The sequence below is a fragment of the Peromyscus eremicus genome, chromosome 20, assembly GCF_949786415.1.
Source record: "Peromyscus eremicus chromosome 20, PerEre_H2_v1, whole genome shotgun sequence".
Lineage (NCBI taxonomy): Eukaryota > Metazoa > Chordata > Mammalia > Rodentia > Cricetidae > Peromyscus > Peromyscus eremicus.
In genome coordinates, this window is record NC_081436.1 from 21,702,175 (window position 1) to 21,717,516 (window position 15,342).

The following is a 15,342-nucleotide window of genomic DNA, read 5'->3' on the forward strand; positions in this document are numbered from 1 at the left end:
TGATAAACAGGAAACACTGGAATGGAAATCCACCACACTATTAAAAAAGATGCATAATTATAGACTCTCCTTTCTTCCAGTACTCACTGGAATTAACTAAGCCAACCCAAACAGTAAATATGAAACATGAAGATATGTTTTAATTAATAATGGTTATTTGTATGAAGAAGAAAAGGAGGAGTAGGAAATAAAGGAAGGAAGGAGAGAGGGAAGGAGGAAGGCAAGGAGGCAAGGAAGGGGCCCCTTCACGTAGGGAACTGCTCTTTAGAACACTCTATGGCAGTGTGGACTGCTGAAACTCACAAAAGAAACCGTCTGTCAAGAAATTCCAGGAGATTGGAACCGGCAAAGTTATGGCTCATCTGATCTCTTGACATGGAAGCAAGGTCTACGATGTCAGTGAAAACAGGTATCAGCAATGTGCTGATCAGTGACATCTCCTATGGGACCCACCAAAGCACAAAGTGTTGATAAAAACTGCCCTGTGGCCAACAGCACAGTCCTATTTTTTCTGTAAGTAAACAATCTGTACAATGATAGCAGTGGAACAGCTTGATAATAAAACTAGAATGTCCACTTCAGTGGAAACTTGGGTTAAAATGGATGATATATTTGACTGTAGCAACCCATTTCACTACGTATACTGTTAAAGACATCAGAATCAAATGAAGTTGCTTGATTCTTTTCCGTTTGTTTGTTTTTTTGAAACAGAGTTTCTCTGTGTAGTCCTGGCTGTGAGTCCCAGACTCACTTTGTAGACCAGGCTGGCCTCAAACTCAGAAATCTGCCTGCCTCTGCCTCAAGGGTGCTGGGATTAAAGGTGTGCACCACCATCCCGCAGCACTCCATTAAATTCTAAGAAATAAGACAAGGACCAGTGAGATGACAGTGGGTAAAGGTGCTCGACATGCAATCCTTCAAATCCATGTAGAGGTGGAAGGAAAGAATCAATGCCATAAATTGTCCTATGACATCCCCCTCCCCCCACAAGCACACTACAGCATGTGCACTGTTGTGGAATATTAATTTAAGACGTGTTACATTCGTTTATGCTGTGGAATATTTGTTTAATGATGTAAAGCTGTGTCGCTGTGCCTGTCTAAAACACCTGATTGGTCTAATAAAGAGCCAAACGGCCAATAGCAAGGCAGGAGAAAGGATAGGTGGGGCTGGCAGGAAGAGAGAATACACAGGAGAAAAAAAAATCTAGGTTTGAGAGAGAGAAGAGGACAAGAGAATGAGGGAGAAAGAGAGAGACATGCCTGGGGCCAGAAGCCAGGCAGCTGCCAGCCAGCCACACATGGAGACAGCAGGAAAGTAAGACATACAGAAAGAAAGAAAGGTAAAAAGCCCCAAGGCAAAACGTAGATGAAGAGAAACAGGATAAATTAAGTTATAAGAGCTAGCAAGAAACAAGTATAAGATAAGGCTGATCATTCATAACTAGTAAGAGGTCTCCATGTCATGATTTGGGAACTGGTTGGTAGCACAAAAGAAAGCCTGTTACACTTTGGATACACTCACAGCTCGTATATCTGTTTTGTGCTATTCTCAAATAAATAATGCTACTCTTTGCAGACAAGTTACTGAGGCTGCCAAATATGTCATCAACCTTCCGTACAGGTCAAATATAGGCAATCAAGGCCAGCTGATGACTCAGTGAGGGAAGCTGCTCTCGACTAAGCCTAAGGACCCGAGTTTGAACCACACAACCCACATGGTAGAAGGAGAAAACTGAACCTCACCAGCTGTCCTTGATCTCCTCACATGCCCCATGGTATGTATGCCCTCTCCATCAATAAGTGTAATTAAAAATAGAGAAAATAAAAGTAAATTCAATAATAATAATAATAATAATAATAAAAACAAAAGAAAGGCAAGATTGCTGCTGTGGTGATGGGAACCAATCCACAGGTACTACAAAAACCCGAGACGCTTTGTATAAGAAATGCTTAATGCATCAGAACAATATTCTTTTTGGCTGTGACTCCGATGCCCTTAGGGTGAAGGACTTACAAATCTCCTCCTCTATGCAATAGCCATAAATAAGTGAGAGTTAGAGAGCCATAACAAATACTTAAGAAGAGCTGGGCACGTGATTTTCGGCTATATGCAAAAATACAAATGAGACCATATTTTTTGACTAGTTTCTTAGCACGGACAAATCTGGGAAGCAACCCGTGGGAATACCTGAAAAACATGTTAACAATAATGTGAATGAACACTGGATAGCCAGTCATTAATTGTGATTTAGATAAAAGTGCTAAAATATGATGGCAAAAAGTTAGAGCTGGGTGTGGTGGCTCAAGTCTTTAATCCCAGAACTCAGGAAGCAGAGGCAGATGAATCTCAGTTAAGGGTAGTCTGGTCTGCAGGGCTAGTTCCAGGACAGGGCTACACAGAGAAACACTGTCTTAAAAAAACCACAAAAAAAGTTATTTACTGTTCTGCCCCCTCTCTTGTAAAAACAGTAAAATAGCTATTTGCTTTGTTATTGCAGATGAACAGACATAAGATGAACAATCATATGACTTAGCTCACTGGCAAGGAAAAGAACTAGCAGGTCTAATTCAGTAGGCTTACTTTTTCTTTTTCTTTTTTCTTTCTTTCTTTCTTTCTTTCTTTCTTTCTTTCTTTCTTTCTTTCTTTTTTTCTTTCTTTTTTTTTTTTTTTTTCGAGACAGGGTTTCCCTGTGTAGCTTTGTGCCTTTCCTGGAACTCACTCTGTAGACCAGGCTGGCCTCGAACTCACAGAGATCTGCCTGCCTTTGCCTCCCAGAGTGCTGGGATTAAAGGTGTGCGCTACCACCGCCCGGCTTACTTTTTCTAAAAAATTATTTATTTATTTTATATGATTGGTGTGTTGCCTGCATGTATGTCTGTGTGAGGATATTAGATCTTGAAGTTACAGACAGTTGTGAGCTGTCATGTGGGTGCTGGGAATTGAACCAGAGTCCTCTGGAAGAACAGCCAGTGCTCTTAACCACTGAGCCATCTTTCCAGCCCCACTTTTTTTTTTTTTTTTTTTTTTTGAGACAGGGTCTCACCAGGTATCCCCTGGCTGGCCTGGAGCTCGCTACGCAGACCAGGCAGATTTCAAACTCAGAGAGCTCTCTGAGTGTTACTCTGTCTCCTGAAGGCGAAATTCTTCTTAGTTCAAAAGCACACAGTGGATGGTGAAGGAGACTGTTGCAGTAGAACTGAATCGGTGTCGCTGAGTGCTGCTGCTACTCCGTGACCGGAGCCTGCTGGACTCAGCATGATTTTCAAATAAGAGAGCTTTAGTGGCATTAGGAGTTGTGCTGCCTGCCAGACAGATTTCTTTCTTTCTTGCGAGACAGGGTTTCTCTGTGTAGGCCTGGCTGTCTGCCTCCCGAGGGCTGGGCCTAAAGGCGTGCGCCACCACCATGCGGCTGACCAGATAGATATCTTCTCTTTTTTCTCTGGCCTCTCTTTCTGTTTAACGTTCCTTTATTTGGAGTGAAGACTCAGCAGCCAAGAGCACCGGTTGCTTTTACAGAGTACCCACTTTTGGTCCCCAGAATCCACAAGGCAACTCCAACATCTGTAGCTCCAGTCCCAGGAGATGCCCCTCTTCTGGCTCCCTTGGCACACCGTGCACAGACAAACACGCAGGCAAAACACCCAGACACTCAAAATAATAATACAGTTATTTATTTGTAACTTTGTTTTTTTTTGTTTTTTTCTAAGACAGGCTTCTCTGTGTTGCCTTAGCTGTCCTAGAACTCCCTTTGTAGACCAGGCTAATCTCGAACTCACAGAGATCTGCCTGCCTCTGTCTCCTGAGTGCTGGGATTAAAGGCAGGTGGTACCACCACCACCCAATAATAAATTTATTTTTATTTTTAAATATTTGTGTTATTTGTGTTTGTAAATGTGCCCTTGTTTGTGCACATGCATGTGAGGTGTTTGGGCCTTTGCTATGTAGAGGTCAGAGGAAGGCACTGGACCTCTCAGAGCTGAAGCGACAGGTGTTTGTGGGATTCCTGGCTTGTTCCATACATGCTGGGACTGAATTCCAGTGCTCATGACCGCACAGCAAGCAATCTGAACTCTGCGATCTCTCTCCAGCCTTCCTTCCCTTCTATTTTATCTTAAGAGATAAAGTCTTGGCTGGGCAGTGGTGGTACAAACTTTTGTTCCCAGCATTCAGGAGGCAGAGGCAGGTAGATCTCTAGGTTCAAGGCCAGCCTGGTCTACAGAGTTCCAGGATGGTCAGGGCTACACAGAGAGACCCTGCTTGGGAAACAAAAACAAACAAACGAAAACCCAAGTAGAAGACACACTAAGGTCATGCACTACTTAACAGCAATGGGAACCCGCTTGTATGGTGACACCTGCTATGGGAGAGTTCTTCACTCAAATGGCATCTGAAATATCCAACCCAAGCACACCCATCAGAATAGCCATTAGGACAGCCAAAGAGTCTCAAGCCAGAAATGCAGTTATGGGAGATTTCCAGATTTCTGAAAACATCACTGAAGTAAACAAACTGGTGGGGTGACATTTTTGCTTGTTTTGTGACAGGGTCTTTCTATGTAGCCCTGGCCAATCTGGACCTTGCTATGCAGATCAGGCTGGCCTTGAATTCAGAGAGATCCACTTGCCTCTGCTTCCTGAGTGTTCGGATTATATATATGTGCCCAGCTTTTGCTAAAGTTTTTGCATGGCACTGACCTTGGTGAAGAGACAGAGCACAGGACACACTGATTTTAAAGTCACTTCATAATTTTCAAGAGGGCTAACTTCTGCCCAGAAGAGAAATAACAACTGTTCGTGAGGACATGGAACAAACTGAAATGACGGGAATAAAAACAGTCTGGTTGGAAATAGGAAACAGTAAGGCAGTTTGTTGAAAAGTTAAGCATGCTGGATGGTGGTGCACCCTTTTAATTCCTAGCACTCGTGAGGCAGAGGCAGGCAGATCTCTGAGTTCAAGGTCAGCCTGGTCTATAGAGTGAGTTCCAGGACAGCTATGGATACACAGAGAAACCCTGTTTTGAAAAACAAACAAACAAAAAACAAAAAAAGAAAAGAAATTGAACATTGGGTCTGGTAGGACTTCAGACCTTATGAAAAGGCATTCACCTCATGTAAGAACACAGCAAGAAGTTGAAAGACAGAAGAGAGCTCTCATCAGAAACTGACCATTTTGGCAACCTGAATTGAGTCTGAAGGCTGGACAACTGCGGAAAATAAATTTCTGCCAGCTCCTGATCTACGAAAGAAAATAACTCTTCTTAGTCCTAATGTGTGGGCTAATGAGTGTTCACCTGTCCCACCTGGATGTCCTGCCACAGGAGAGGTCTTAGGCTTCTACATACATTCATATGTATCTTCTTGTTTTTTCATACCTTATGTAAGTATCTTATTCCATGGTTTAACTTAGTTCTCAAATAGCTTATGGTGTGTGATATGCACTTAGTAGAAACCATATTTCTAATCTCTGCATTTGGATCTTTCTAGTGAGACATGAGAGCGTGGTCCTTCTCACTGTGCTAGGCAGTGACAGTGAGCCATAGCTCTCAACCGCAAGATTTTTTTTTTTTTTTGGTTTTTCCAGACGGGGTTTCTCTGTGTAGCTTTGGAGCCTGTCCTGGAACTCGCTTTGTAGACCAGGCTGGCCTTGAACTCACAGAGATCCGCCTGGCTCTGCCTGAGTGCTGGGATTAAAGGTGTGAGCCACCACCGCCCGGCTTTCAACCACAAGATCTTAAAGGTAGCAACTTTCCAAAGAGAAACAACACTAATGAATAAAAGATCAATCTTCAAAGAGGCAGATTTATTTTGCCTTGCAAGGCATTGAGCATGTCTTGATATATTCACTAAACACATTGCAGAAGTTAGATAGATTCAAGCTATGAGGTTACTACAATGGGCATATGACCTTAAAAGGCATACTGAAAATGAAGAGCTTGAGTACTGTGATCTGACAAAGAAATATTTTCAATAGCAGCCATACCTCTGATGTCAGTTTCCCAGCAATCTGCATTCTCTTAATCTCTGCAGGAGATTTAACTAGCCGGAGGCGCTGGATCAGCTGCTGGACACTCCGAACCTTGTTCTTGCTCCTGGCTTTGGCTTCAGTTAGATGCTGCATGTAGTCTGAGTGAAGCTGTGTATGAGAAGGCTTCATCCAATCATACCAAACCATGCTCGTCTCAGCTGAAAATAGGAAGCAAAAAGTAAGTTTAGAACCAACAGAGGCTGAAGGTCTATCTTAGTGGTAGAATGTATGCTTAGCGCTAAGAAGGCCCTTGAGTCAGTCTCCAGCACCAAGCAGTAATATACAATAAACTAACACTGGCCTGGGTGTGATGTTGCATTGTTATAATCACACACCCGGAAGGTGGAAGTCAGAGGACTAGGACTCAGCTACATAGCTAGTTCAAAGTCAACCTGGACTACTTGAGATCTGCCTCAGAAAGCCACAGGGAGAAAAAAATCCCTAACATCGGAATATAAAATAGTTCAATGGTGAAACATAAATGAAACATAAACAAACAGAAAATAATAATAAATGTGCTAAGCAAGACAAAGCTATAAAATCTGTTGTGTGGAATCCTGGAAGGCTGAGTGACACTTTCTCAAGACTGAAGCATCTGATAGGTTTGACATGAATCATTGGAAAGGTCATTCTCTGAAAGTGGTATGATGCTCTGGGATATACCCAGCTTTCTACCACAAAATGTCACTATTCTTATGAAAACCACAGATGGGACTAAAGCTTTATTTAAGTTTGAATTTTGATATTCTTTAACTTTTTTTTTGGTTTTTTTTCGAGACAGGGTTTCTCAGTGTAGTTTTGGTGCCTGTCCTGGATCTCGCTCTGTAGACCAGGCTGGACTACACAGAGATCCACCTTCCTCTGCCTCTTGAGTGCTGGGATCAAAGGCGTGCGCCACCACTGCCCGGCCTATTTTTTAACTTTTAAAGAACAAATGCAACAGTTGTTCTTTCCTACCACAGCTGATTCAGAGGCATTCCTGAATTACGGTGCATAAGAATGATAGTGATCAGCTAATGAGTTTCTGGTTAAGGAGCCCACCCTTGTGTAAAATGGTCTGGGGACAAGCTGGCATAAAGTAGGTCTCCCAGTTTGGAACAGTTATTCACTGTATCTATCATTTATTTTGTTGTAGGATCTAAAAAGACAGTCTTATCTGTCCCTGAGACTATGCTCTAAGGGCTCAGAATGAAAATGACATATACCGCTTAGCAGCATGTGTATAATTCATCTTTTTGCTAAAAGTAGGTCAAAAATGATATTTTAAAAAAATTTGTTTTTGGTTTCTTGAGACAGGGTTTCACTGTATATACTTGACTGCCCTGGAATTCACTGTGTACACCAGGCCAGGCTAGCCTGGAATTGACTGAGATCCACCTGCCTCTGCCTCCTGAGTGCTGGGATTACAGGCGTGTGCCACCATCCCTGGCCAAGAATGACATTCTTAACTAAATCTGTAGGACTCTATGATTAAAAAGTACATTAGACTGGGAGGTAGTGATACATGCCTTTGATCCAAGAATTCCTGTAGGTAGAGGCAGGTGGATCTCTGTGTGTTCAAGGACAGCCTGGTCTACAGAGTGAGTTCCAGGATAGCCAGGGCTACATGGAGAAGTCCTGTCTCAAAAACAAACTAAAACAAAAACCAAACAAACCAAACCAAAACAACAACAAAATAATCAACAAAAAGTAGACTGGGCTACAACAGGGGAAGAATGGAGGAAATTCTGACTGGGCTTGCATTATGATGTGATAGGCTAAGCATTTTTTGACCTGGTTTCTCTGTATAGCCCTGGCTGTCCTGGAACTCACTCTGTAGACCAGGCTGTCCTCGAACTCACAGAGATCCCCTGCATCTGCTTCCTGAGTGCTGGGATTAAAGGTGTATGGCTCCAATGGCCTGCCATTTGAAAAATAAAAATGCCATTAAATGCACACTGCATGGGAAGTACTAAATTACAATAGTATATGCATCAAATATTTAAAAAAATTAAACCATCCCTATCACTTATTTTCAGTGTATAAAAATCAAAGCTCAACATTTATTGGGCTGGTTTTCTATGACAGTGCTGAGGTTGGAAACTGAGGCCTGGTACATGCTGGACAAGTGATATACTATCAAGATACAATTCCAATGCAGTTGTAAACTTGCAAATAAATTTATTAGATTCTGTGGTGATATTTTGTTTGTGTTTTAATAAATATTGCCTGAATATCAAAGAAAGGAGATTGCAACTAGAGGCCAGGCAGTGGTGGCACACATCTTTAATCCTAACACTTGGGATCTCATGCCTTTAATCCCAGCACTAGGGAGGTGGAGACAGAATGTCTGAGTGGAGAGGGAGTGTAAGGTGGGAGGAGACAGGAACTCAGTCCCTTGCAGGCTGAGGATTCGGTATAGGTAAGAAGTCTTTCCAAGCCGGGCGGTGGTGGCGCACGCCTTTAATCCCAGCACTTGGGAGGCAGAGCCAGGTGAATCTCTGTGAGTTCGAGGCCAGCCTGGTCCACAAAGCGAGTTCCAGGAAAGGCGCAAAGCTACACAGAGAAACCCTGTCTTGAAAAACAAAAAAAAGGGGCTGGAGAGATGGCTCAGAGGTTAAGAGCACTGACTGCTCTTCCAGAGGACCTGAGTTCAATTCCCAGCAACCACATGGTAGCTCACAACCACCTGTAATGAGATCTGGTGCCCTCTTCTGGCCTGCAGGGACACATGCAGGCAGAATACTGTATACATAATGAATAAATAAAAAAATTAAAAAAAAAAAAAAAAAAAAAAGTCTTTCCAGTGGCTGGCTGCTCTGCTTCTCTGATCTTTCAGCTTTTACCCTGATATTTGACTCCGGGCTTTCATTATTAAGACCAATTAGGATTTGTGCTATACCAACACTTCTGGTATCTGGTACTTTTACCCATCAAACATTAAGAATAGTGGATAAGCTGGGCACAATAGCACATGCCTTTAATGCCAGAGGCAGGCAGATCTCTGTGAGCTCCAGGACAGCTGGGGCTATATAGAACCTGTCCCCCCCAAAACCCCCCCAAAAAAAGGAAGAAAAAAAGAAAGAAAGAAGAGAAAAAGCTGGGTTTGGTAATGTCTTTAATCCTAGCACATGAGAGGCAGAGAAAGGCAGATCTCTGTGAGTTCCAGGCCAGCTAGAGCAGCAATGAGACTGTCTCAAAACAAACAAGCCAGCAAAAAACCCAAGCAAACAAAAAGAATGATGACTAGGAGCTAATGAGACAGACAGCTAAGTGGGCAGAGGTGCCTGGCTTGACCCCAGGAGCCCAATAATGGTGGGAGGAGAGAACTGACTCCACAAAGCTGCCCTGTAACTTCCACATGTATGCTGTGGCATACCTGCCCCTTCCCACATCACACACACAAAAATAATAAAAATAAATTTAAAGAAATAGTGGATAAATCCAGCCTGGTCTACAGAGCGAGATCCAGGAAAGGCACAAAACTACACAGAGAAACCCTGTCTCAAGAAAAAAAAAAAAAAAAGTGGATTAAAAACAAAACAACTCCCCCCCCCCAAAAAAAAACTGATGAGAAAAGTCCTTTCAAGAAACACATGTATTGTGAGGACTTAACTATACGTGGTTAAAATTAAAAAAAAAAAAATTATGTGTAGGGATGTTTTGACTGTATATATGTATGTGTACCATGTTTGTGTCTGGTGCATGCAGAGGCCAGGAAAGGGTGTTAGATCCCCGGAGTTGAAGTTAGGATGGTTGTGAGCCACCCCGTGGATGCTGGAAATAAAATCTGGGGCCTCTGGAAGAGAAACTGATCTTCCACTGAGCCACTTCTCCAGCCCCAGGTTAATTCTGACTGCCAAAGCCGACAAAGGCAGCAACTCAGGTGAAAAATGAAAAGGCCAGAGAGAGCCGGGCGGTGGTGGCACACACCTTTAATCCTAGCACTCGGGAGGCAGAGCCAGGAGGATCTCTGTGAGTTCAAGGCCGGCCTGGTCTACAGAGTGAGATCCAGGAAAGGTGCAAAGCTACACAGAGAAACCCTGTCTCGAAGGAAAAAAAAAAAAAAAAAAAGAAAGAAAAGGCCAGAGAGAAAATGCCTTGTGCTCAGTGTCCATGTGGTTCTCAGCTATAGCCCAAGACAGGCCTCATCATTTAATCCAGGCTGATCTTAAAACTGTCATAGAGCTGGGTGGTAGCTGGAGTACACCTTTAATCCCAGCACTGACTGATTCAAATTCTGCTTGCTGTGGTACAAACCCATAATCCCAGCATTTAGGAGGCAGAGGCAGGTGGATCTCTGTGACTGGTCTACAAAGCAAGTTCCAGGACAGCCAGGGAAACCCTGTCTCAAAAAACCAACCACCCACCACCACCACCAACAACAAAAACCTTTCGGAGATTCTCATGTCTCAGTCTCCCTGAGTGTTGTGATACAACACATGCCACCACATTTAGCAATAGTTTTTATAAAAGAAACGCTACTAGGAGAATTATTTTAGAAAATTAACAACTACAGGCCAAGGAAGGCCTGAATTCTAACTTGGCCTGCGATTTGATTTTACTAGCATTACCTTTCAGTTTAGGTACTAGGTGTTGAAATTCTTCCAGGGTGTAGGCTTCATCCACCCCAGTTAGGGCTATTGCTCCATCCGTGCCAGACCGAGGGCCATCCCACAGTTCTCGACCAGGGTCTCTCCGAGGCACAAAAAGCATGGCCTTATGGGATGGCAACTGCTTCCCAGAGAAGCTCTGAAGGACCAGAATGCTGTCAGGCTCCTGGAATCCACACAGATACAGGAAATTGTTGTCCTGGTGGAATGTGTAGGGGATGTCATTGCTCATGTAGTACGTAGGGTTAGAGAGGACCACCACTGTGTGGTCGGTTCCACTGTGCTCCTGTGCTTCCTTGTGGACCAGAGCCATCAGCTTGTGTCTTCGAAGTGCATATTCCACCTGGGACAGTCCTGGTGTCACCTCCCCTAGAAACAGACGGGGAAAAAAGTCACTGGATGCTTTGAATGGCTAGACTTACACTGCTAGAGTACCTAAAATCGTTAGTATCAGAAGGAGACATCTACGATCATTCCTTTAATTGATGATATAGCACACAAAGATTTAGGATAATCCAGGTTTTTTTTTTTTTTTTTTTTTTTTTGGTTTTTCGAGACAGGGTTTCTCTGTGTAGCTTTGCGCCTTTCCTGGAACTCACTTGGTAGCCCAGGCTGGCCTTGAACTCACAGAGATCCGCCTGCCTCTGCCTCCCAAGTGCTGGGATTAAAGGCGTGCGCCACCACCACCCGGCTAATCCAGGTTTTTAATTCACTGCAAATTGTAGTCAAATGTGATTACATCTGAAAAATTATTATTATGACCCTGTAAGATTTTGTACAGATCTTTGGTTTCTTCTTTTATTCCTCTAATCAAGTGTTTATCAAGCATTATTTTTTTTATTTTTTTTTTAGAGACTCTTTTTTTTTTTTTTTAAAGATTTATTTATTTATTATGTACACAGAGGAGGGCACCAGATCTCATTACAGATGGTTGTGAGCCACCATATGGTTGCTGGGAATTGAACTCAGGACCTCTGGAAGAGCAGTCGGTGCTCTTAACCTCTGAGCCATCTCTCCAGCCCTCAAGCATTATTTTTAAAAATATTTATTTATTTCTATGCATATGGGTGTTTGCTTACATATATGTCTGTGTACCACATGTGTGCTGGTCCCCTCAAGAGGCCAGCAGAAGGTGTTAGATCCCCTGGACTTGAAATTACAGATGGTTGTGAGCCACCATGTGGGTGCTGGAAACGACACCTGGGTCTTCTGCAAGAGCAGCCAGTGCTCTTAATGGCTGAGCCGTCTCTTTTTTTTTTTTTTTTTTTTTTTTTAAAAGATTTATTTATTTATTATGTATACAGTGTTCTGTCTGCACATATCCCTGCAGGCCAGAAGAGGGTACCAGATTTCACTACAGGTGGTTGAGAGCCACCATGTGGTTGCTGGGAATTGAACTCAGGACCTTTGGAAGAGCAAGCAGTGCTCTTAACCTCTGAGCCATCTCTCCAGCCCCTGAGCCGTCTCTTTAGCCTCTTATAGAACATTATTATGTGCGAGGATATAGTCAAAGCTTCCCTGAAACTTCAATATGTTAAATATATTTTCATACATTTCTGTATGACTTCCCTGTAAAAAGGGCAATTTCCATAAGGACATAGATTTTTGTTTGTTCAACGTATTACCAAGGTACAGAATAATTAGAATATAGTAGACTCTTGATAAGTGTTTGCTAATAGTATGTAGTTTTTATTATAATAGTTGATAAAAATTTTCCTCAATTTCAAGACCTTTAAAAAAAAATCTTGGGGCTGAGGAGATGGCTCAGTGGTTACGAGCAGTGACTGCTCTTCCAGAGGACCTGGGTTCAATTCCCAGTACCCACATGGCAGTTCACACCTGTCTGTAACTCCAAGATCAGACACCCTCACACAGACATACATACAGGCAAAACACTGATGAACGTAAAATAAAAATAAATCATTAAAAAAAACTCTCTTCTGAATTCCTAAGGCATAATGTATCTTTTTAGTAAGACCTGTCCCCTTTCTTTATCCTGTATTTACAGTGAGTGAGGCAAATCCACTAAAAGCCAGGGTCATACTATCCACCTGCTAAGGCTGTTGTGAGAATCAAATAAAGCACGTAGTTCTTTTTGTTCCCTTTACAGTTTAAATTAATTCACTTACTCATTAACTTACTTGTGTGAGTGTGGGCATGCATGTGCCACAGTGTGCACGTAGAGTTCAGAGGACAATCTGCAGAAGTCAGGCTTTTCCTTCTACTATGCTGGTCCTAGAGACTGAGTTTGGGTTATAACAAAAATCTGAAAACCTTATTCAATTAAAAATATGTATAATAAAAATCCTTTTCACTTTTATTGATGAAATTGGCAATAAATAAAAAGAAGTAATTTAGGACCCACAGGCTAGTCTCAATCAATCAAAGCAATAGTGGGCCGAGAAAGACGACGGACCAGCCTACTTCATTTTAAGATTAAAATCCATCTTGTGACAAGGTCAAAATAAGCTCATGCCTGTTTTCTGTAAAACTTGGATTTGACCAGGTCTAGGCCCATTTTCTGGAATTTGCCATGTTCCACACCTTATACCCTAATCTCCACCCTAAGATGTTCTGCTAAATAATTCTGAAATGCTCTGCCAAGTGCCTATGTAACCAAAGCCCCTTGGACATTCCCTAGCCTTGTAGTTTCTGGGCTATATGAGCCCCACTTTTTCCTGTTTAGTGCTATTTTCTCAAACCCCACCTTAGGGAGATAGCCCTGTCTGACAGAAAATAAAGCTTGTCTACTTTGACCAAAGAATTTGGTGGGATTAATAAAGAACCCACGCCCACATCTGCCTTCTTCAGAGACCAAGCCTCCAGAGTCTCCTCGAATCCGGCGGAAATCTTTGTACCAGAGCTACTCTGATAACTAGTCATGCTAAGTCTGCCATTGCTACTCAGCACTGGAAATTTCCTAGTTACTCAAGCAGCAAATGTGTGCATATGTGCATGCATGTATGTGGGTGTGCATGTGTGAGTGTGTGTGTGTCTGTGAAGGGCAAGCAAGGTTTTACTGACAGCTCCCTGAAGCAGGGAGACGTCCTGAGAATGGCTGCTTGTAGACACGCTTTCATAAAAGCAGAGACTGATTAGAATTTGAACTTCTAATCCTCCTGCCTCCATCTCTAGAGTGCTGGCGTTACAACCATGTGTCACCACACTCAGTTTTCAGGGTTCTCAGGCATGCTAGGCAAGCAGTCTACCAACTGAACTATATAGGCCCCCGCCCCCCAGCCTCATTTAAAGCGTTTCTTTATGAAATCTAGTTTCGTAAGAACGATTGTTTGAGAAGTCTTTAAAATATCGGCTATACTTTTCCAAGTGTAGTAATTATCTACAGTTTGGAATAATCATTAGCTTCTAAAATCTCAAAGCAGTAGAGTAATAAATCACAACAGAAAGCTATGCAGGAAAGGAGCCTTCTCTTCATCTGGTGGGGAGTAAAAAGCATGTAAAAGAATGACCTCTGTACTCTCTCAGTAAACTTGGCGGTTGCAATGGCCTTTGATCACAGAACCAACAGTCAATCTGGCCTGAATTTCTTCTGATAAAACTGTTATGTCTGAGCAGGCATTCTGGCATTTTGTGAAACTGTAATTATTAAGGATTATAGTTAGCATTTTATCTTGTGGGATCAATTAGAGACAAAGGAGCCCTTCTACTAACTTTACTGAACCAATCAAAAGACTAGAGGTTGCACAATCAATTCTGACTGCAGCCATGAAGGAAGTGCTTCCAAGACAGTTAGGACTGGGTCTTTTAAGAGAGCAAGAAGAACATTCTTCACGTTTTGTTAGCCAAGCAGAAAACCCAGAGAGAAAAGAGCAATAAAGACCAAAAATGGATGGGAAGATGGAGATTTATGCTGTAATCTAGGTATGTAGTTTAATTATTTCCCAAAACTAACTACATTTAAGGCGGCCTATTCTGAAAATAATTGTTTAATATTAGGTAGTTTTTACTGTATACAAGGTAGTTCATAAACTGATTATCAGTCAGAGAATGAGGAAAGAAAAAATTATTTTGTGTTTCCTTCATAATGTGAGACACAGGCTTCTGAAAAAGGAAATGATACTAAGTAGATTTCATTTGCATATATTGAGCAAAACAAGAGACAGAAAGGGTACATATCATATAATTCACTTATAGGGCAACATAAACAGGCATTGTGATCCTGAAACCAGAGGAACGGTTTCCTATGGAAGTGGGGGTTCACTACAGCAGGGTACAAGGGAATTGCCTGGAGCACTGAACATGTGTTATATCTTTTGTCTGTGCGTGTGTGTGTGTGTGTGTGCGTGCGTGCGTGCGTGCGTGCGTGTGTGTGTGTTTGTGTGTGTGTGTGTGCGCATGCGACGGAGCCATGCGGAGGTCAGAGGACAGCTCTGGGTTTGTCTTTACTGTCATGTTGTTTGAGACAGGGTCTCGTTTGCTGCTGCGTGTAGCAGGCTAGCTGGCTCACGAGCTGTAACAATACTGGGATCCAGTGCATCTGGACTTTTCATGTGTTCTAGGGATTCAAACTTCAGGCCTCCTGCTGTGCAGTAAGCAGTTCACCCATTAGGCCATCTTCCCTACCCTCCTTTTGATTTTCCAGACAAGCTTTGCCTAACCAGGTTGGCTTCAAACTTACTGTGAAGTGGAGGACCTTGAACTACTGATCCTCCCGAGTATAAATTTTAAAAGATAATAAAATGTTCTATATATCGACTAAGTT

General features: G+C 42.5%; 1 protein-coding gene across 3 annotated transcripts in view; it reads right to left on the reverse strand.

Moving 5' to 3' along the window:
- Xpnpep3 (X-prolyl aminopeptidase 3) overlaps window positions 1-15,342 on the reverse strand; it is a 52,484-nt gene that overhangs the window by 22,159 nt on the left and 14,983 nt on the right. For all 3 annotated transcript variants that reach the window (XM_059246945.1, XM_059246946.1, XM_059246948.1), the window contains exons 3-4: window positions 10,581-10,988; window positions 5,983-6,185 (exon numbers count right to left, since the gene is read on the reverse strand). In XM_059246945.1, the coding sequence (XP_059102928.1) occupies window positions 5,983-6,185; window positions 10,581-10,988 (611 nt within the window). The remainder of the gene's footprint in view (window positions 1-5,982; window positions 6,186-10,580; window positions 10,989-15,342) is intronic.